Genomic DNA, 22,556 nt, shown 5'->3' with positions numbered 1-22,556 from the left:
CTCCAGTGCCTATTCGGGTACACAGAGGGAGAATTCAGAATGTCCAATTTACCTAACAGCACGTCTTTGGGACTTGTGGGAGGAAACCTGAGCACCGGAGGAAACCCATGCCGGAGGAAACCCACACAGACACGGGGAGAACGTGCAGACTCTGCGCACACAGTGACCCAAGCCGGGAATCGAACCTGGGACCCTGGTGCTGTGAAGCATCAGTGCTAACCACTGTGTTACAGTGCCACCAAAAAATAATCCAAATGGTAATCTGCATTAAAGTGAAAGGAATACTTTTGTTCAACATACTCCCACTTGCTTCTGTTTGTAAAAGTTAGAAGTACATACATCGCTGTTAGACATAAATACTGTGAGGGCCTCACAAAGCATTGCCATTTTGGGTCTCCATCAATCCTCTGTTGCGCCAGTGACAAATGGTCTTGCAAGTCTCCCATAACACCTCTAATCATTTTAATGAGCCAGTTCCTCAGACTAGCCTGAGTTTTGATCAAGAGCTATTCAACGAAATAAGACTCTTCACAGACACAAAGGATGCGGTAGCATAATATCATAATTATAGTGTACAGGCATAGCACCCATTTCATTAAATCTTTAGTCCCAAAGCGACTAACCTTGTAAATACTCTCTGATATTTTCCTTTAGTTCCTCAGATTTATTTTTACTCCTTTCACAGATAACCTGTGGAAATAAAAAAAAACTAGCAACCATATTTATTTGGCTTGTAAAGGAAGCTTAAATTTAGCATAATTTAGGGTAAAAATGATACTGAAACCTTACCTCCATAGGAGTTAGGTCATACTTGTTCCTGGAACTTTTGCTGGTATCAGGATGCGAGCACAATATGTTAACCATCTCTGCATGGCCAAATTTACAAGCAAAGTGTAATGGCGTGTCAAAACCCTGAAAGTAAAGGTAATGGATTTTGAAGAAGCTTTGATGCATCAGATGTTTTCTAAATATTTTTACAATCTAACATGGCAGACCAGGGCATCTACTTTCATCTTATAAGATCCCATATTTCTAGATTAAAGAGTAAACAAGGTCGTGGATTTTAAGTGGGGTTTTAGTAGTGCTTTGATGATTATTAGAGCACTAAAAGAAAATACATCTTTCCTTCAAAAGATTCATTTATCTTTTTTTTTGCATTTGCTCACAGGGTTGAATCAACACTGTCAAGGCTGCATTTATGGTTCATCCCAAGCTGCAGAGAGAAGGTGGTGGCTTGATTTCTTCAATTGCTGCATTCCTCGTGGTTCTGGTGCTCCCAAGATGGTGTTAGGGTGTGAATCCCATGAGGAGCACACAGTGGTGTATGTCCAACTTAGCAGGATGACAGACGGAGGGGAACTTGAAAGTGATGATGCTGCAAGGACATTGCAGCAAGCCTTGTGATTACTATAGTGTATCTCTAGATAATATATACATATACCATGGTGCACTGATGTGAAGGAGAAGACACGGAGTTCAGTAGTTCCCTGGCCAGGATGAGCTTTTGAGTGTTATTGCTGCTACAATGTGCCTCAATAGCCCTGCACTTCAGCTCCTTCATTAAAGGTCACTGGATAATTAGTAGGTGCATGTGTATGATATGGGCAATTTTAACATGTTAAAAGTACTACACAAATGCAAGTTGTTGTTGGCACAACCAAGTTTCTCTGCTACCTACAAATAGTTTGTTGCCAGCCATTGACTAGAACACATGAACATACATGCAGACTGACTTACAGGCCGACTTTTTAAAAATATATTGTTTCATGTGGGCATTTGTTGCCTTTGAACCGAGTGCCTTGCTGGGCCATTTCAGAGGCCAGTTAAGAGTCAACCACAATACTGTGGGTCTGGAGTCACATGTAGACAGATTTCCTTCCCTAAAGGACATTAGTAAACCAGATGGGTTCACCATTAGAGTGACTAGCTTTCAATTCCAGATTTTATTAATTAAATCAATTTAATTAATTGAAGCTGCCATGGTAGGATTTGAGCCCATGCCCCCATAGCATTAGCCTGGCCCTCTGGATTACTAGTATAGTGACATTATCACCAAGCCACCAGCTCCTCCAACTGCTATTGCTTGTGTTACTGTACACCAGCAAAAGCAGATAGCTCATTCTCGGTATAATCAGCACCATCGTGGTAAAATATTGAAATATGCCCTTCAACTAGATGTACTAACTCCGGCATTTGGAAAGACTTCCTATTTTCTGTGCACTACAGATATTTCTATATTGGCACTGATGACATTTTGAGTTTCCAACAGTAATACTAGATTTAGGACCTTTAAGGTTAGACTCCTTATCGAGATTTGGGCATCTATTTCAATATTTGAAGGCAGCACTGTCGATGCCCAAATTCACAGTCAGATAATATGTGAATAATGATCTGCTTCAGGGGTCATCTTTAATTGCAGGCAATACCTGTATGTTAGTTTACTGACAGGCTATTCAGAGACAACATAAGTCACATCAATGTTCACTGCAGGTAAAAATGTAATACCAACCATTTTATCAGGCGTGTTGAGATAAAGGTCAACTATATATTTGATGCGTTTCTGCAGCATAGCTTCATTATCATCTGGATACATCAGCCGCATAAATGCAGGGTTCTCCAATGTGTCCAGTAGAAGTTGGCAAATTTGAGGCTGGTTCTCTTTAGCAGCGACATGCACACCATTGTACCGACATCCTTCCTGCAGTTTATACACATAATATATCTTACATCTCTGAGGAAATGTATCATCTTATCCTCTATCTTACAGCTGTTACCCTTCAGGTTTCCTCCCCTGTTCCATGCTCCCTTGCAGAGACAGTAGGTAGGAGACTTCATTTCAGAATTGCATCAAAAAACTGGATAACAAGATACCAGGAAGTTAAGGGCAATCCTACAGATCCTGCTTTGTACAAACTTGACATCTGAATGCCCCCCCCTGTCTTCCCACTGTCCATAACAGGGATTCAAAATGTCTGTAATCTAGATCAGAACCATCACAAACATGACAAGTATGAGTAAGTTAAGATTGTGTGCATTAGAACAATAGGGAGTCAACCAAGCCAGCATGGGTCACTGACTCTCGGAAGCGGATTGGGTTTCGAGTGTTGTTGCTAGTGGGGGTGGAGGGGGGAGGCGGCGGTTAGCTGCTTTGCTGACAGGGTAGGAGCTGTTACTAGGCGACAAATGGGATGGTCGGGAACGGCGACTGCCAGAGTGGGGACTCAAGGAAGCGGAGGGCGCGAGCTCGAGGCTGGCCTAAAAAAGGGTGATGGCTAGTCGGGGGTGGGAGGTGGGTCAGCCAAATGTTCCACTCAGGACTGGACTCAACGACCAGGGGGTAGCGATCTTGATCAGCAAACGAGTGGCATTCGAGGCAGGGAGAATCGTGTCAGACACAGGGGGCAGGTACATAATGGTGAGTGGGGTGCTGGAGCAAGTGGTATTTGTGAACATATATGCTCCGAATTGGGACGACATGGAATTTATGGGGCGGGTGTTAGGTAAGATCCCAGACTTAGAGTCACATAACCTGATCATGGGATGGGACTTCAATACAGTCATTGATCCGGAATTGGACTGGTCAAAATCCAGGACAGGGAGGCGGCCGGCTGCGGCAAAGGAATTGAAGGGTTTTATGGAACAGATGGGGGGGAAGAGTAGACCCATGGAGGTTTGCACGGCCGAGGACAAAAGAGTTTTCCTTTTTTTCACATGTCCACAAGGTATTCTCTCGCATCGACTTTTTTGTTCAGAGCAGGGTGCTAATACCGAAGGTGGTGGATACTGAGTACTCTGCAATCGCAGTGTCGGATCATGCCCCACACTGGGTGGATCTACGGGTTAGTGTGGAGAGAGGGCAACGCCCGCTGTGGAGACTGGATAAGCGGTTGCTAGCGGACAAAGCAGTCTGTGGGCAGGTTAACAAGTCCATCCAGAACTACCTGGAAACAAATGATACAGGGGAGGCCTCTGCAGCAACGGTCTGGGAAGCTTTGAAGGCAGTAGTCAAAGGGGAATTAATCTCAATACGGGCCCACAGAGAAAAGGTGGAACGGGCTGAGGGGAACAGGTTAGTTGAGGAGATACTCCAGGTGGACAGGAGATACTCAGAGGCCCTGGACGCGGGGCTACTGAGGAGCGGTGGGGGCTACAGGCGGAGTTTGGGCTGTTGACCACAGGGAAAACAGTGGAACAGTTGAGGAAGGCAAGAGGGGGGCGATCTAAGAGTACAGAGAAAAGGCAAGCAGAATAGTGGTGCACCAGCTCAGGAAGAGAGAGGCGGCCAGGAAGATGAGTAAAGTAAAGAGTAGAGACGGTAATACTGTCCTGGATCCAGCGGGAGTGAACGAGGTGTTTAAGGACTGCTATAGTAAATTATATGAGTCAGAACCTCCGGCTGGGGTGGAGGGGATGAGGCGGTTTTTGGATCAGTTGAGGTTCCCGAGGGTGGAGGAGGACCTGGTGGAAGGGCTGGGAGCCCCAATTGAGATTGAGGAAATAATCAAGGGGCTGGAGGGCATGCAGTCAGGCAAGAGCCCGGGGGCCTGACAGCTACCCTGTGGAATTCTATCAGAGGTTTTTGGAGATATTGAGCTCACTGCTGGTGAGGACATTTAACGAAGCGAGAGAGAAGGGAGTCCTCCTCCCAACAATGTCGCAGGCTTCGATTTCATTGATCCTGAAACGGGAGAAGGATCCGGAGCAATGCGGGTCATACAGGCCGATTTCTCTACGGAATGTGGATGCCAAACTGCTGGCCAAGATACTGGCCACAAGGATAGAGGCCTGTGTCCCGGGGGTGATAGGGGAAGACCAGACGGGATTTGTTAAGGGCAGGCAACTCAAGGCCAATGTTCAAAGGCTTATCAATGTTATTATGATGCCCTCAGAAGGAGAGGAGGCAGAGGTGGTGGTAGCGATGGATGCGGAGAAGGCTTTTGATCGGGTGGAGTGGAATTACCTGTAGGAAGCGCTGGGAAGGTTTGGGTTTGGTGAGGGCTTCTTCGACTGGCTGCGGTTGCTCTATCAGGCACCAGTAGCGAGTGTGAGTACAAACCGGCTGAGGTCAGGGTATTTATCAGGCAAGGGTGCCCCCTCTCCCCACTACTGTTTGCTCTGGCCATAGAGCCATTTGCCATGGTGTTAAGAGCCTCTAGGAACTGGAATGTGCTGCTGCTGCTGCTGCTGCTGCTGGAGGGGATGGCGAAGTGGGGGAATTTGGCAATTTTTCGGGGTATAAATTGAACATGGGGAAAAGCGAGATGTTTGCGATCCAGGCAAGAGGACAGGAGAGGAGACTGCGGGAGAGGTGCCGCTTAGAATGGTAGGGAAGAGCTTTCGATATCTGGGAATCCAGGTGGCCCGGGAATGGGAGGCACTGCACAAGTTAAACCTATCCCGGTTGGTAGAACAAATGGAAGGGGACTTTTAAGAAATGGGATATGCTCCTGCTATCACTGGCGGGGAGGGTACAGACCATGAAAATGACGGTCCTCCCCAGATTTCTGTTTGTCTTTCAGTGACTCCCCATCTTCATCCCTAAGGCCTTTTTCAAGCTGGTAAATAAGATTATTTTGGGCTTTGTGTGGGCGGGTAACACCCCGCGAGTGAAGAAAGTGTTGCTGGAGCGCAATCGGGGGGAGGGTGGGTTGGCGCTGCCGAACTTCTACAATTACTACTGGGCGGCTAATATAGCAATGATTAGGACGTGGGTAGCAGGGGAGGGGTCGGCATGGGAGCGGATGGAGGCGGCGTCATGTAAAGACGTCATGTAGTTAGCTGATAACGGCACCATGCCCGTTCTTGCCGGCCCGATACTCCACAAGTCTGGTGGTGGTGGCGGCTCTGAGAATCTGGGAGCAATGGAGGAGACATAAGAGAGTGGAGGGAGCATCGATTTGGACCCCGATTTATAATAACCATAGGTTTGTACCGGGTAGGCTAGATGGCGGGTTCCAGAGTTGGCAGAGGGCAGGAATTAGAAGGATGAGGGATCTATTTATAGACGGGAGCTTTCCCAGCTTGAAAGCCTTGGAAGATCAATTTAAATTGCCAGCAGGGAACGGTTTCAGGTATTTGCAGGTGCGAGACTTCCTGAGAAAACAGGTGCCGGCCTTTCCGCTGCTGCCGCCACGGGGGATACAGGATAGAGTAGTCTCCAGTACCTGGGCGGGAGAGGGGAAGGTATCGGATATTTACCAGGAGCTTTCGGAGGCGGAGGAAACATCGGTGGAGGAGCTTAAGGCCAAGTGGGAGGACGAGCTAGGAGGAGAGATAGAGGTGGGTCTGTGGGCGGATGCCCTAAGCAGGGTTAATACCTCCTCATCATGTGCCAGGCTGAGCCTGATACAATTTAAGGTAGTCCACCGGGCACACATGACAGCGGCTAGGATGAGTAAGTTCTTCGGAGTAGAGGACAGGTGTGCGAGAAGCCCAGCAAATCATGTCCACATGTTTTGGGCATGCCCGAAGCTTAGAGGGTTTTGCTAAGGCAATGTCCACGGTACTAAAACCACTGGTGCTGCCGAGTCCGGAGATAGCGATCTTTGGAGTGTCGGAAGATCCGGGAGTTCAGGGGGCGAAAGAGGCCGATGTCTTGGCCTTTGCTTCTCGAGAAAATAAAGTTTGTCTTAAGAGGGTCAATGTTAGGGTTCACCCGGAGGTGGCAGCCGTTGGTCGACTTTCTCAGAGAAAATTAAAAGGTCAGCAAATGCAGTATTCAACTCAGTATACGGGTAATTAGGGAATAGGGCGTGGACAGTAGTGGACATTGGTTTTCAGGTTTTTTGCGTGTGACGAGCGTTGTTTAAGAAATGTTAATGTGTTAAACTGTGAAAATTACAAATGCTTCAATAAAATGTTTTCTAAAAAAAAAGATTGTGTGCATTATTCCTGAGAAACAGAAGACTCCTATTCTATCTTCTGCTGTCCATCATGCTTACCTGGTCTGGCTAAACGTTTGCTAACGCTAACAGACCAGTGAATATTAGCAAGCAACCATTGAGTGAAATATTGAATCACAGGGGCCAAAGCAAGTCAACCCAAGCTATTCCCAGTGAAATCCACACAAACCATAAAATGTTGACTTCACCCACAAAACCAAAGTCAGCAAAGTGTCAGCGGAATACAGGCAGCTTTCATTCTCAATTCCAGGCCCAATGTAGGCTAGTGTCAGGCTAGTGTTTCCACCGCACAAACTTTGTTCTTTTTATTTGAGCCCCTCCCAGTGTTTCATTCTCTTCAAAATCACAAGCTCTTTGTTTATGAAGCTGAAGGTAATTTTCTGCAATATTCAAACTACTCAATGATAGGATGTGTACTAACGCATTATAGTTCCAGGAACAAAATATTGACTCCCCAAACCTGTAAAACTGTAGGGTTATCTCCAGATCCGATTAGATAACGTGGATTACTCCACACAAGGTCAAGAAAAGCAGTCTTGTCTCCCTTTTCAATGGCCTTCCGTAGTTTAGATGTTAAGTCCTGCGAGCGTGGGCTTTTAAAACTGTTGGCTCGCTCCCTGTTGGTGCTTTCTACTTCCAGTGAACTTACGCCATCTGGCAAAAAATGCAAGAAAGCAGAAAAACTTTAATAAATGCATGACTTAGATTGGAAGAAAAAGTAAATGTTATTGTTACTTACAACTGAGAAGGAGGCCATTCGGCCCATCGTGTCTGCACCGGCTCCCAAAAGAGCAACCTAGCTAATCCCATTTCCCAGCCTGAACTCAAGCCCTCTATAAATTCATTACTTTCAAATATATATCGCCTCCTTTTGAAACATCCTATGGAATCCACCTCTACCACTCTCCCAAGCAAGCAGCGCATTCCAAACCCCAACAATGCTGAGTAAAGGAGTTTCTCCTCATTGCACTCCTAACTCTCTTGCTGACCATCTTGAAATTGTGACCCCGAGTCACTGACACACCAACTAGTAAAAACAGAATATCCTTCTTTTCCCTGTCCAAATTGTTCAGGATTTTGAACACCTCAATAAGGTCGCCTCTTACTCTTCACTGCTCCAAGGAGAACAAGCCCAATTTCTCCAATCTTTCCTTGTATCTAAAATTCCTCATTCCTGGTATCCTTTAAGTAAGTGTCCTCAGCACTCTCTCCAGGGCTTTAATTTCCTTCCTTAAATATGGTGCCCGGAACTGAACACAATGTTCCAAATGTGGTCTGACCAATGGTTTGTAGAGGTGTAGCATCACTTCCTTGCTTTTATACTCTATGCCTCTATTTATAAACCCAAGGATGCTAGAAGCCTTAAAAACTGTTTCAACTTGCCTGGCCACCTTCAGAGAATTATGCACCTAAACTCCGAGGTCCCTCTGCTCCTGTACTCCCCTCAAAATTGTACCATTGAGCTTATATTGTCTCCCCATATTTCTTCTACCAAAATGCATTACCTCCAATGAAGTTCATCTGCCAGGTGTCTGCCCATTTGGCCAACTTGTCAATGCCCCTCTGAAGTCGCTCAGCGTCATCCTCACAATTCACTATTCTCCCTAGCTTAGTGTCATCTGCAAATTTAGAGATTTTGCCCTCACCACCCACTTCTAAATCATTTATACAAATTAGAAAAAGCAAGGGTCCCAACACTGAGCCCTGGGGAACACCACTTTCAACACGTCTCCATTCTGAGACATGCCCATCTATACCTACCCTCTGTTTCCTATCTCTTAGCCAACTTCTAATCCAAGCGGCCAAGGACCCATCAATCCCAAACATTTCTCATTTGCTAACCAATGTGCCACGTGGCACTGTATCAAATTCTTTCTAAAAGTCCAAATATACAACGTCCACGGCACTACCTTCACCCACTGCCTGCGTCACCTCATCAAAGAACTCAATTAAATTTGTCAGACATGACCTGCCCTTGACAAAGGATGGATTCCTATTCAAATGAGCACTTACTGGGATAAACGTTACACTATGCAAAAATTATCAGTAAATGTTAATCTACGCAGTCCAGTGACAAATTCCAAAGTTATTAAATATACCACTTTATGGTTTTACTGTGAATTTGGTATGAAGGTTTGGACAGTGGAAATAATTCCCCAAAATAACACATATCCTTTTACAAAAATATCAAAACATTTTTGACAATTTCCTAGGAAAAGTACAAACTCCCCAAATCCTCAGGAAACAAGCTGACAACAGTTTACCTCGGTTACACATCACACTGGCTTTCAATGGAGATATGCACGCAGATGACTTGCTTGGTGAGGGGTAGTAGTCACAAATACCTCTGGCAAACTTTTCTGCATCTTCTCGATTAGTGAAAGCTTTGAATCGAGATCCTTTCATCATCTTTACAGCTTGAAGGGCTTCCTTCTTATCCAAATATACATGCACTTTGTCTTTTCAGGAAGAATAAAAGACAAATTACAAAGAAAAGGGACAATGCTCTTCTACAAAAAAAACCAGTCACAATAACCAACATCACCATGTCTCTGAAAGCATCCTTACTACCATCAGGTGAAGGAAATTGGATTGGAGAACCAATCGCCATTTTGAGATTGCCAATCATTTTAACATAATAATACAAGTACACTATTGTAAAGTCCAATTTAAAAGTCACACTATTTGTACGTAGTTATTCCTTTGGTTGCCGACATTATAAACAGCCAATTAGCATTAAAGATAAAGCATTGGAACTTTAAAGTCAGAAAGCAGGAATTGGAATTGTAAATAAATTGTATGAATTGTCCTCTGCTTGCAGGCAATAGCCACCTTGTGGCTCCATGGAGAATTTCCAGGGGAGGCAGTGGTATTGTCACTGGACGAGTAATCCAGAGACCCAGGGTAACACTCTGGAGACCCTGGTTCGAATCTCACTGTGGCAGATGGTGAAATTTGAATTCAATAAAAATCTGGAATTAAAACTCTAATTGACCATGAAACCACTGTAGATTGTTGTAAATACTCATCTGGTTCATTAATGTCCTTTAGGGAAGGAAATTTGCCGTCCTTACCTGGTCTGGCCCACATGTGACTCCAGATCCTCGGCAATGTGGTTGAATCGTAAATACCCTTGGGAATGCCTCCATTCAAGGGCAAAAATTACAACTGTGCCATAGATTCCAAACAATTGGCAAAAAACATCTTTGCCATTGTCATTATTTTTATTTATTTTTTTAATGTACTTGCTTCAGTTACTTTTCACTCCATTCTTTCCCCTTCTGTAAGGTGTTACTTCCCTGTAAGGTATTATGGAGCTGAACACTGTCCAGAAGAGCAGAGAGCCAGGTGGGGTTCAGGCCAGCCTCATCATTTTGACCACAGTAAAATTAAACAATCAGCAAGGCATTTCTGACTGAAATGCCCTGTCAGCTGCAAATAATGGTGCGTAAGATTCTTCAAAAACAGTGACCATAATTCCTAAATATATAATGGGCGGCACAGTAGCACAGTGGTTAGCACAGTTGCTTCACAGCGCCAGGGTCCCAGGTTCGATTCCTGGCTTGGGTCACTGTCTGCATGTTCTCCCCGTGTCTGCGTGGATTTCCTCCGGGTGCTCCGGTTTCCTCCCACGGTCCAAAGATGTGCAGGTTAGGTGGATTGGCTATGCTAAATTGCCCTTAGTGTCCAGAAAGGTTAGGTGGGGTTACTGGGTTATGAGGATAGGGGAGGTGTGGGCTTAAGTAGGGTGCTCTTTCCAAGGGCCGGTGCAGACTCGATGGGCCGAATGACCTCCTGCTGCACTGTAAATTCTATGAAATCTATAAATGTATGAATATCACTTCCATCTTATCAGTGGATTAGAAAATATTGTTTTTTAGTAGTATAGGGAGTGATAAACTGCATTTGAATTTGCTACTGTTGGTTACTGGACCCCGTTATATTGTTACTACATTGTCATATCCCTCCATAGACAAGTCTAGACTGTCATTCCTCCCTCTCCTACTGATACTGCTTTGTATTGTATAAATTTACTACTCAAAACAATTCACATAACAAATTAAGTCTACAAACAGGCATCAATATGTACATTGATATGTAAATCAAAACTTGGGCAGCACGGTGGCGCAGTAGCTAGCACTGCTGCCTCATGGCGCCACGGACCCGGGTTCGATCCTGGCCCCGGGTCACTGTCCGTGTGGAGTTTGCTCATTCTCCTCGTGTCTACGTGGGTTTCACCCCCACAACACAAAGAGTTACATTTGGCATAACTATAAATTTAAGAGACTCACCATTCCGAGACAATATGTCATCCCAGACTGGACAAACCCCATAATAAAGTGAAGAGGTGGCAGCTGATCCTCCTGACATCTGCTCGGTACTGTTCTGTAAATCACGTGAATCTACATCTTTTGACAATGCTGTCTCATCTGGTGGATTTAGTCCCACATCATACCCAAAATGCCCATCGCTGTGGGATCCGGCAGAACATGCCGCAGAGCTGCAGTCAGACAAGTCCGAGGAGTGGCTACGCAAAGCACTGCTGTCTTCAGATTTTGCTGAATCATTGGTGAGCTCAGGTGGCCTATCTGCTTCTCCCCCTTCCTGGCGTTCCAACACCTGCGCTAGCTTCTTCTCAAAAATGAAGCGGGTTGTTGAAGTTATGGGTCCATAGTTCAATCCAGCATTGAGAATTTCTTGTCTGAGTTCAGTGGGGGTGAGTTGCTTCAGTCTCATCAAAATAGATTCCATCCTGTCTTTGTCTGCAGAAGAGGAAAAATAGTCTATGAAAAAACTAAAAATGCCCGTCTTAATATAGCGCTTAGAAACTAACAAGGGACTTCCGGGTGCGGCGATGACCAGCTAAGTCGCACGTTTCGGCAGCTCCCGGTGGAACGGACTTTTGGGCTCTTAATAAGAGCCCCAACGGCAATTTTAACGGCTAGAAGCACTGTGCGGTAAACCAGAAGGGAATCCCCCCTGGAAACGGATGGAAAAAGGAGAGGGAAGTGGCCAGATTGCAGTGGATCCTTTGGAGCAGCGGCAAGGAAGGCAAGCAAGAACCAAGATGGCGACGGAAGGTGGCAGTTTAACATGGGGCCCTGAACAACAAGAGTTTTTGAAATGTTGCGTGGAAGAACTTAAAAAGGAAATGAAGAAGGAGCTGTTGGCCCCGATATTACAGGCGATCGAAGGACTAAAGGATGAGCAAAAGACCCAGGAGCGGGAGCTTCGGGTCGCGAAAGCAAAGGCTGCCGAGAACGAGGACGATATACAGGGCCTGGTGGTGAAGACGGAGACGCACGAGGCACACCATAAACGATGTGTGGAAAGACTGGAGGTGCTGGAGAATAACGCGAGGAGGAATAATTTAAGGATTCTTGGTCTTCCTGAAGGTGCAGAAGGAGCAGACGTCGGGGCATATGTGAGCACGATGCTGCACTCGTTAATGGGAGCGGAGGCCCCGGCGGGTCCGCTGGAGGTGGAGGGAGCATACCGAGTGATGGCGCGAGGACCGAGAGCAGGAGAAATTCCTAGAGCCATAGTGGTGAGATTCCTCCGTTTTAAGGACAGAGAGATGGTCCTTAGATGGGCAAAGAAAACTCGGAGCAGTAGGTGGGAGAACGCGGTGATCCGCGTATATCAAGACTGGAGTGCGGAGGTGGCGAGAAGGAGGGCGAGCTGTAATCGGGCCAAGGCGGTGCTTCACAAAAAGAAGATAAAATTTGGAATGCTGCAACCGGCAAGACTGTGGGTCACATATCAAGGGAGGCACCACTACTTTGAGACGGCGGCTGAGGCGTGGACGTTTATTGTGGAAGAAAAACTGGAATAAGCGGGTTATTAAAAAGAACGTTTGAAACAAAGTGGTGGGGCGAGTATGGGGGGCGAAGAGGGGGGAAAAAGGGGGGGGAAAGATGAGTTTTATGTTATTAATCCTGCGATGCGGTAACTTTTCTCTCTTCCACAGGTGGTGGTGGAGGGAGGTGGAGGAGATGGGGCGTTGGCCATGGGGGGCGGGGCCAAAAGGGAAGCGCGGGCTTTGTTCCCACGCTATGATAATCATGGCGGGAATAGGGAAGCAGGAAGGAGGGGGCGTCGCACGGTGCGAGCCGAGGTCACAGGGGGAAGCCGAGGTCGGCCAGAGTTTGCTGACTTCTGGGAGCAACATGGGGGGTGTAACTACGCTAGTGGGGGATCTAGCGGGGGGGGTGGGTGGGAGGGGGGAGTTACTGGGTTGCTGCTGCTGGGGAGAGGGGGGAGCCGGAATGGGGTGGGGTGGGCGGGGGGGGGGGGGGGGGGCACCGCCTGGGGGGGACACAGCTGCGTGGGAACCGGGTGAGGAGCTGGAAAAAGGGGATGGCTAATCGACAAGGGGGGGGGGGGGGTAAAAAGCCCCCCAACCCGGTTGATCACGTGGAATGTGAGAGGGCTGAACGGGCCGATAAAGAGGGCACGAGTACTCGCACACCTTAAGAAACTTAAGGCAGACGTGGTTATGTTACAAGAGACGCACTTGAAACTTATAGACCAGGTTAGACTACGCAAAGGATGGGTGGGGCAGGTGTTTCATTCGGGGCTAGATGCGAAAAACAGGGGGGTGGCTATACTAGTGGGGAAGCGGGTTATGTTTGAGGCAAAGACCATAGTGGCGGATAGCGGGGGCAGATACGTGATGGTGAGTGGCAAATTACAGGGGGAGGCGGTGGTCTTGGTAAACGTATATGCCCCGAACTGGGATGATGCCAATTTTATGAGGCGCATGCTAGGACGCATCCCGGACCTAGAGGTGGGAAAGTTGGTAATGGGGGGAGATTTTAATACGGTGCTGGAGCCAGGGCTGGACAGGTCGAGATCCAGGACTGGAAGGAGGCCGGCTGCAGCCAAGGTGCTTAAAGATTTTATGGAGCAGATGGGAGGAGTAGACCCGTGGAGATTTAGTAGACCTAGGAGTAAGGAGTTTTCGTTTTTCTCCTATGTCCACAAAGTTTATTCGCGAATAGACTTTTTTGTTTTGGGAAGGGCGTTGATCCCGAAGGTGATGGGGACGGAGTATACGGCTATAGCCATTTCGGATCACGCTCCACATTGGGTAGACTTGGAGATAGGGGAGGAAACAGAAGGGCGTCCACCCTGGAGAATGGACATGGGACTAATGGCAGATGAAGGGGTGTGTCTAAGGGTGAGGGGGTGCATTGAAAAATACTTGGAACTCAATGATAACGGGGAGGTCCAGGTGGGAGTGGTCTGGGAGGCGCTGAAGGCAGTGGTTAGAGGGGAGCTGATATCAATAAGGGCACATAAAGGAAAGCAGGAGAGTAGGGAACGGGAGCAGTTGCTGCAAGAACTTCTGAGGGTGGACAGGCAATATGCGGAGGCACCGGAGGAGGGACTGTACAGGGAAAGGCAAAGGTTACGCGTAGAATTTGACTTGCTGACAACGGGTACTGCAGAAGCACAGTGGAGGAAGGCACAGAGTGTACAGTATGAGTATGGGGAGAAGGCGAGCAGGTTGCTGGCCCATCAATTGAGGAAAAGGGGAGCAGCAAGGGAAATAGGGGGAGTGAGGGATGAGGAAGAGGGGAGCGGAGAGAGTGAATGGAGTGTTCAAGGCATTCTATAAAAGATTATACGAAGCTCAGCCCCCGGATGGGAAGGAGAGAATGATGTGCTTCCTGGACCGGCTGGAATTTCCTAAGGTGGAGGAGCAGGAGAGGGTGGGACTGGCAGCACAGATCGAGATAGAGGAAGTAGTGAAAGGAATTAGGAGTATGCAGGTGGGGAAGGCTCCGGGACCAGATGGATTTCCAGTCGAATTTTATAGGAAATAAGTGGACTTGCATGCCCCGATACTGATGAGAACCTTTAATGAGGCGAAGGAAAGGGGACAGCTGCCCCTGACTATGTCAGAGGCAACGATATCGCTTCTCCTAAAGAAGGAAAAAGACCCGCTGCAATGCGGGTCCTATAGACCTATTTCCCTCCTAAATGTAGACGCTAAGATTCTGGCCAAGGTAATGGCAATGAGGATAGAGGATTGTGTCCCGGGGGTAGTCCATGAGGACCAAACTGGGTTTATGAAGGGGAGACAGCTGAATACGAATATACGGAGGCTCCTAGGGGTAATGAAGATGCCCCCACCAGAGGGGGAAGCGGAGATAGTGGTGGCGATGGATGCCGAGAAAGCATTTGATAAGAGTGGAGTGGGATTATTTGTGGGAGGTGTTGAGGAGATTTGGCTTTGGAGATGAGTATATTAGATGGGTACAGCTGCTGTATAGGGCCCCGATGGCGAGCGTGGTCACGAATGGACGGGGGTCTGCGTATTTTCGGCTTCATAGAGGGACGAGGCAGGGATGTCCTCTGTCCCCATTATTGTTTGCACTGGCGATTGAGCCCCTGGCAATAGCATTGAGGGGTTCCAGGAAGTGGAGGGGAGTACTCAGGGGAGGAGAGGAACACCGGGTATCTCTTTACGCGGACGATTTATTGGTGTATGTGGCGGACCCGGCGGAGGGGATGCCAGAGATAATACGGATACTTGGGGAGTTTGGAGAATTTTCAGGATATAAGCTGAACATGGGGAAAAGTGAGCTGTTTGTGGTGCATCCAGGGGAGCAGAGTGGAGAAATAGAGAACTTACCGCTGAGGAAGGTAACAAGGGACTTTCGCTACTTGGGGCTCCAGATAGCCAAGAATTGGGGTACATTGCATAGGTTAAACTTAACGCGGTTGGTGGAACAGATGGAGGAGGACTTCAAGAGATGGGACATGGTATCCCTGTCACTGTCAGGGAGGGTACAAGCGGTTAAAATGGTGGTCCTCCCGAGATTCCTCTTTGTGTTTCAGTGCCTCCCGGTGGTGATCACGAAGGCTTTTTTCAAAAGGATTGAGAAGAGTATCATGAGTTTTGTGTGGGCCGGGAAGACCACGAGAGTGAGGAAGGGATTTTTGCAGCGTAGTAGGGATAGGGGGGGGCTGGCGCTACCGAATCTGAGTGAGTACTACTGGGCCGCCAACATCTCAATGGAATGTAAGTGGATGGGAGAAGAGGAGGGAGCGGCGTGGAAGAGATTGGAGAAGGCGTCCTGTAGGGGGACTTGCCTACAAGCCATGGTGACGGCGCCGTTGCCGTTCTCACCGAAGAAATACACCACAAGCCCGGTGGTGGTGGCTACTCTGAAAATTTGGGGGCAATGGAGACGGCATAGGGGAAAGACGGGAGCCTCGGTGTGGTCCCCGATAAGAAATAATCATAGGTTTGCTCCGGGGAGAATGGATGGGGAATTTGGAACATGGCAAAGAGCAGGAGTAACACAATTGAGAGATCTGTTTGTAGATGGGACGTTTGCAAGTCTGGGAGCGCTGACCGAAAAATATGGGTTGCCCCAAGGGAATGCATTCCGGTATATGCAACTGAGGGCTTTTACGAGGCAACAGGTGAGGGAATTCCCGCAGCTCCCGACGCAGGAGGTGCAGGACAGAGTGATCTCAAAGACATGGGTGGGGGACGGTAAGGTGTCAGACATATATAGGGAGATGAGAGACGAGGGGGAGATTATGGTAGACGAGCTGAAAGGGAAATGGGAAGAAGAGCTGGGGGAGGAGATTGAGGAGGGGCTGTGGGCTGATGCCCCAAGTAGGGTAAACTCATCGTCCTCGTGTGCCAGGCTAAGCCTGATACAATTTAAGGTGTTACACAGGGCGCATATGACTGGATCACGGCTTATCAAATTTTTTGGAGTAGAGGATAGGTGTGCGAGATGCTCGAAAAGCCCAGCGAATCACACCCACATGTTCTGGTCATGTCCGGCACTACTGGGGTTTTGGGTGGGGGTGACAAAGGTGCTTTCGAAGGTAGTGGGGGTCCAGGTCGAACCAAGCTGGGGGTTGGCTATATTTGGGGTTGCAGAAGAGCCGGGAGTGCAGGAGGCGAGAGAGGCCGATGTTTTGGCCTTTGCGTCCCTAGTAGCCCGGCGCAGGATACTGTTGATGTGGAAGGAAGCCAAGCCCCCGGGTGTGGAGACCTGGATAAATGACATGGCAGGGTTTATAAAGCTGGAACGGATTAAGTTCGTCCTAAGGGGATCGGCTCAAGGGTTCACCAGGCGGTGGCAACCGTTCGTCGAATACCTCACAGAAAGATAGAGGGAATGGAAAAAAAGAAGACAGCAGCAGCAGCCCAGGGGGAGGGGGAGGGGGGGGAAGAGAGGAACCAGAGGGATTCTCAGGGATGTTAATATAGAAGTATAATATGTATAGGTTGTTGTTATAGATAATTGTATATTGGACTGTTAAAACATATTTTTGGAGAATATTTATCTGGGACAAGGCAGTTGCCATTTAGTTTTGTTTTTGTTTATATATTATTTATTTCTTGTTTATAAAACTGGCCATTGTTATTTATATTGTTATATTACTGTGTAAAGGATACACAATGTACTGTGATGGTTGGCCAAAAATTTTCAATAAAATATATTTTTTTAAAAAAAAGAAACTAACAAGGAGTTCAAGGTAACATCTTCAATCCTTCACATGCCTTTTCCTTTAGGTTTAAGTGACAATTGTGCAACTTTTGATCCTTTTTAGTAATTTTCTTAACACAAACGCTCCATGTAATGTGCGATAGTATTTCCGAGATTTAGCTGCTGTCCAAAATAGTCAAATCCAAGAATAAGATTTGCAGCTTTATCATGAAAGCTGAATAAAATTAGATCACATTTTTATCCTCCCCCATTTCTGCCCTACCTCATAATAAAATAGGTGCTATCAGCTCATAATGTAATGCAGAAGTTTAAAAAAAACAGTAATTTGGTCACAAAGCAAAATACTGTAGATGCTGAAAAACTGAAATAAAAACAGAAAATGCGTCAGTGGAGCGAGAAACAGAATTAACGTTTCAGGTCGATGATCTTTGGTCAACAAATAGGCCTGCTCACATACACAGAAATGTTAAATGCTATTTTGTCACTAACTCTAGCATGATGCAACACACCTCAGATCGTCTAAATCATCTCAAACAGCAACAGGACACAGCATTTAATGAGACCTTTCTATTTAAGTACACAATCTTCCACATATGAAGCCTGGAAAAAAAACAAATGGAAAGACATGTAAAACTAAAAAAAGGTAGTAAGTATCTTAAGATGCCTTTCATCTCCATTCTCAAAATGGATGTAGATTTCTTTCCGAGTGAAAAACGCAGACATGTATAAAGTTAATATCCACCGAAAAGAAAAGACCTGAACATACTTCATAGAATAATACAGCTCCGGAGGTGGCCATTCGCCACACCATGACTTTGCCAGAGCTTTCCAACCAGTCCTACTCCCCCATGCTTTCCCCAAAGCCATGCCAATTTATCTTTTGAGTGTCTATCTATCCAATTAGCAATGAATCTGCTTCCTCCACACTTTAATTTGCATTTCAGTGCATTCTACTTTAGAACATAGAACATAGAACAATACAGCGCAGTACAGGCCCTTCGGCCCACGATGTTGCACCGAAACAAAAGCCATCTAACCTACACTATGCCATTATCATCCATATGTTTATCCAATAAACTTTTAAATGCCCTCAATGTTGGCGAGTTCACTACTGTAGCAGGTAGGGCATTCCACGGCCTCACTACTCTTTGCGTAAAGAACCTACCTCTGACCTCTGTCCTATATCTATTACCCCTCAGTTTAAAGCTATGTCCCGTCGTGCCAGCCATTTCCATCCGCGGGAGAAGGCTCTCACTGTCCACCCTATCCAACCCCCTGATCATTTTGTATGCCTCTATTAAGTCTCCTCTTAACCTTCTTCTCTCCAACGAAAACAACCTCAAGTCCATCAGCCTTTCCTCATAAGATTTTCCCTCCATACCAGGCAACATCCTGGTAAATCTCCTCTGCACCCGCTCCAAAGCCTCCACGTCCTTCCTATAATGCGGTGACCAGAACTGTACGCAATACTCCAAATGCGGCCGTACCAGAGTTCTGTACAGCTGCAACATGACCTCCCGACTCCGGAACTCAATCCCTCTACCAATAAAGGCCAACACTCCATAGGCCTTCTTCACAACCCTATCAACCTGGGTGGCAACTTTCAGGGATCTATGTACATGGACACCTAGATCCCTCTGCTCATCCACACTTAAGAACTTTACCATTAGCCAAATATTCCGCATTCCTGTTATTCCTTCCAAAGTGAATCACCTCACACTTCTCTACATTAAACTCCATTTCCCACCTCTCAGCCCAGCTCTGCAGCTTATCTATATCCCTCTGTAACCTGCTACATCCTTCCACACTATCGACAACACCACCGACTTTAGTATCGTCTGCAAATTTACTCACCCACCCTTCTGCGCCTTCCTCTAGGTCATTGATAAAAATGACAAACAGCAACGGCCCCAGAACAGATCCTTGTGGTACTCCACTTGTGACTGAGCTCCATTCTGAACATTTCCCCATCAACCACCACCCTCTGTCTTCTTTCAGCTAGCCATTTTCTGATCCACATCCCTAAATCACCCTCAATCCCCAGCCTCCGTATTTTCTGCAATAGCCTACCATGGGGAACCTTATCAAACGCTTTGCTGAAATCCATATACACCACATCAACTGCTCTACCCTCGTCTACCTGTTCAGTCACCTTCTCAAAGAACTCAATAAGGTTTGTGAGGCATGACCTACCCTTCACAAAGCCATGCTGACTATCCCTGATCATATTATTCCTATCTAGATGATTATAAATCTTGTCTCTTATAATCCCCTCCAAGACTTTACCCACTACAGACGTGAGGCTCACCGGTCTATAGTTGCCGGGGTTGTCTCTACTCTCCTTCTTGAACAAAGGGACCACATTTGCTATCCTCCAGTCCTCTGGCACTATTCCTGTAGCCAATGATGACATAAAAATCAAAGCCAAAGGTCCAGCAATCTCTTCCCTGGCCTCCCAGAGAATCCTAGGATAAATCCCATCAGATCCCGGGGACTTATCTATTTTCAACCTGTCCAGAATTGCCAACACCTCTTCCCTACGTACCTCAATGCCATCTAATATATTAGCCTGGGGCTCAGCATTCTCCTCCACAACATTATCTTTTTCCTGAGTGAATACTGACGAAAAATATTCATTTAGTATCTCGCCTATCTCTTCAGACTCCACACACAACTTCCCATCCCTGTCCTTAACTGGTCCTACTCTTTCCCTAGTCATTTGCTTATTCCTGACATACCTATAGAAAGCTTTTGGGTTTTCCTTGATCCTTCCTGCCAAATACTTCTCATGTCCCCTCCTTGCTCGTCTTAGCTCTCTCTTTAGATCCTTCCTCGCTACCTTGTAACTATCCATCGCCCCAACTGAAACTTCACACCTCATCTTCACATAGGCCTCCTTCTTCCTCTTAACAAGAGATTCCACTTCTTTGGTAAACCACGGTTCCCTCGCTCGGCGCCTTCCTCCCTGCCTGACCGGTACATACTTATCAAGAACATGCAGTAGCTGATCCTTGAACAAGCTCCACTTATCCAGTGTGCCCAACACTTGCAGCCTACTTCTCCACCTTATCCCCCCCAAGTCACGTCTAATGGCATCATAATTGCCCTTCCCCCAGCTATAACTCTTGCCCTGCGGTGTATACTTATCCCTTTCCATCATTAACGTAAACGTCACCGAATTGTGGTCACTGTCCCCAAAGTGCTCTCCTACCTCCAAATCCAACACCTGGCCTGGTTCATTACCCAAAACCAAATCCAACGTGGTCTCGCCTCTTGTTGGCCTGTCAACAAACTGTGTCAGGAAACCCTCCTGCACACATTGTACAAAAAAACGACCCATCTAATGTACTCGAACTATATCTTTTCCAGTCAATATTTGGAAAGTTAAAGTCTCCCATAATAACTACCCTGTTACTTTCGCTCTTATCTAGGATCATCCTAGTCATCCTTTCCTCTACATCCCTAGAACTATTTGGAGGCCTATAGAAGACTCCCAACAGTGTGACCTCTCCTTTCATGTTTCTAACCTCAGCCCATACTACCTCGGAAGATGAGTCCCCATCTAGCATCCTCTCCGCCACCGTAATACTGCTCTTGACTAGCAGCGCCACACCTCCCCCTCTTTTGCCTCCTTCTCTGAGCTTACTAAAACACCTAAACCCCGGAACCAGCAACATCCATTCCTGTCCCTGCTCTATCCATGTCTCCGAAATGGCCACAACATCGAAGTCCCAGGTACCAACCCATGCTGCCAGTTCCCCTACCTTATTTCGTATACTCCTGGCATTGAAGTAGACACACTTCAAACCACCTCCCTGAACACTGGCCCCCTCCTGCGACGTCAAATCTGAGCTCCTGACCTCTATACTCTCATTCTCCCTTACCCTAAAACTACAATCCAGGTTCCCATGCCCCTGCTGCATTAGTTTAAACCCCCCCAAAGAGCACTAACAAATCTCCCCCCCAGGATATTTGTGCCCCTCAGGTTCAGATGTAGACCATCCTGTCTGTGGAGGTCCCACCTTCCCCAGAAAGAGCCCCAGTTATCCAGAAATCTGAATCCCTCCCGCCTGCACCATCCCTGTAGCCACGTGTTTAATTGCTCTCTCTCCCTATTCCTCATCTCACTATCATGTGGCACGGGCAACAACCCAGAGATAACAACTCTGTTTGTTCTAGTTCTGAGCTTCCATCCTAGCTCCCTGAAAGCCTGCCTGACATCCTTATCCCCTTTCCTACCTATGTCGTTAGTGCCAATGTGGACCACGACTTGGGGCTGCTCCCCCTCCCCCTTAAGGACCCGGAAAACACGATCCGAGACATCACGTACCCTTGCACCTGGGAGGCAACATACCAAACGTGAGTCTCTCACGCTCCCACAAAATCTCCTATCTGTGCCCCTGACTATCGAGTCCCCAATTACTAATGCTCTGCTCCTCTCCCCCCTTCCCTTCTGAACAACAGGGACAGACTCCGTGCCAGAGGCCCGTACCCCATGGCTTACCCCTGGGGTAAGTTTAGTTTATAACAACCTTCGGTGTAACTAAATGTTGCCTCCTGGTGTCTCTGATTCTTTGTCCATAAATCTGTTATGAACAATGTATTTATGTATATGTTAAGAAAGGTAAAAATAATTTTAGTTTCATTTAGGTTTTGTTTATGAACCTTGGTGCCTGGGAATCTGTGACAGACTTGTGACTGAGGTTTCAGAATTTCTGGGTTTGTTTGTATATACATTTTTAATGAGATTTTACGGCATGTGAAGTAAAAGAGAGGGTTTAAAATAGGTTGAAAGTTCAGTGATCCTGGAACCAAACACAAAGTAGAAAAGCTTTACTACTGCCTAACGACAGTGGTCTGGAGGAGACAGACACAGAAAAGACAAGTTGAGAGGATGGATTCAGTGTCAGAGCAAGACATAGATTTGAAGTCCTCTGTTGATAAACCTCAAGACTAGTGGGACAGTAATTAACTGAATATGCAACTTAGTAATCAGTTTAGCAGAGGTGCTATTGGAAGACATGGTTTAGGGAACTCATTTGTTTGCTCTGTTGATGAAGAAACAATGAGTTTAGAGTACGGTTTTCCGGGTCTCGGGGAGAGATACGAGTTGTCTGTAAAGCATCAAGTGAATGCTCAGGAATTCATCGGGAGGAAACCATTTAAT

General features: G+C 46.8%; 1 protein-coding gene across 2 annotated transcripts in view; it reads right to left on the bottom strand.

Moving 5' to 3' along the window:
• Positions 1-22,556, bottom strand: part of ankle2 (ankyrin repeat and LEM domain containing 2) — a 99,318-nt gene that overhangs the window by 53,757 nt on the left and 23,005 nt on the right. The window contains exons 2-7 of one of the 2 annotated variants that reach the window (XM_072469709.1): positions 11,195-11,665; positions 9,167-9,361; positions 7,363-7,556; positions 2,510-2,698; positions 790-912; positions 624-690 (exon numbers count right to left, since the gene is read on the bottom strand). In XM_072469709.1, coding sequence (XP_072325810.1) covers positions 624-690; positions 790-912; positions 2,510-2,698; positions 7,363-7,556; positions 9,167-9,361; positions 11,195-11,654 — 1,228 coding nt within the window. In that variant the 5' untranslated portion in view covers positions 11,655-11,665. The remainder of the gene's footprint in view (positions 1-623; positions 691-789; positions 913-2,509; positions 2,699-7,362; positions 7,557-9,166; positions 9,362-11,194; positions 11,666-22,556) is intronic. The other variant, XM_072469797.1, reaches the window with a different exon arrangement.

This window comes from Scyliorhinus torazame, chromosome 1 (assembly GCF_047496885.1).
Source record: "Scyliorhinus torazame isolate Kashiwa2021f chromosome 1, sScyTor2.1, whole genome shotgun sequence".
Taxonomy (NCBI): Eukaryota; Metazoa; Chordata; class Chondrichthyes; order Carcharhiniformes; family Scyliorhinidae; genus Scyliorhinus; species Scyliorhinus torazame.
The sequence above is the reverse complement of the archived record's forward strand: the minus strand, read 5'-3'. Positions and strand labels throughout refer to the sequence as shown.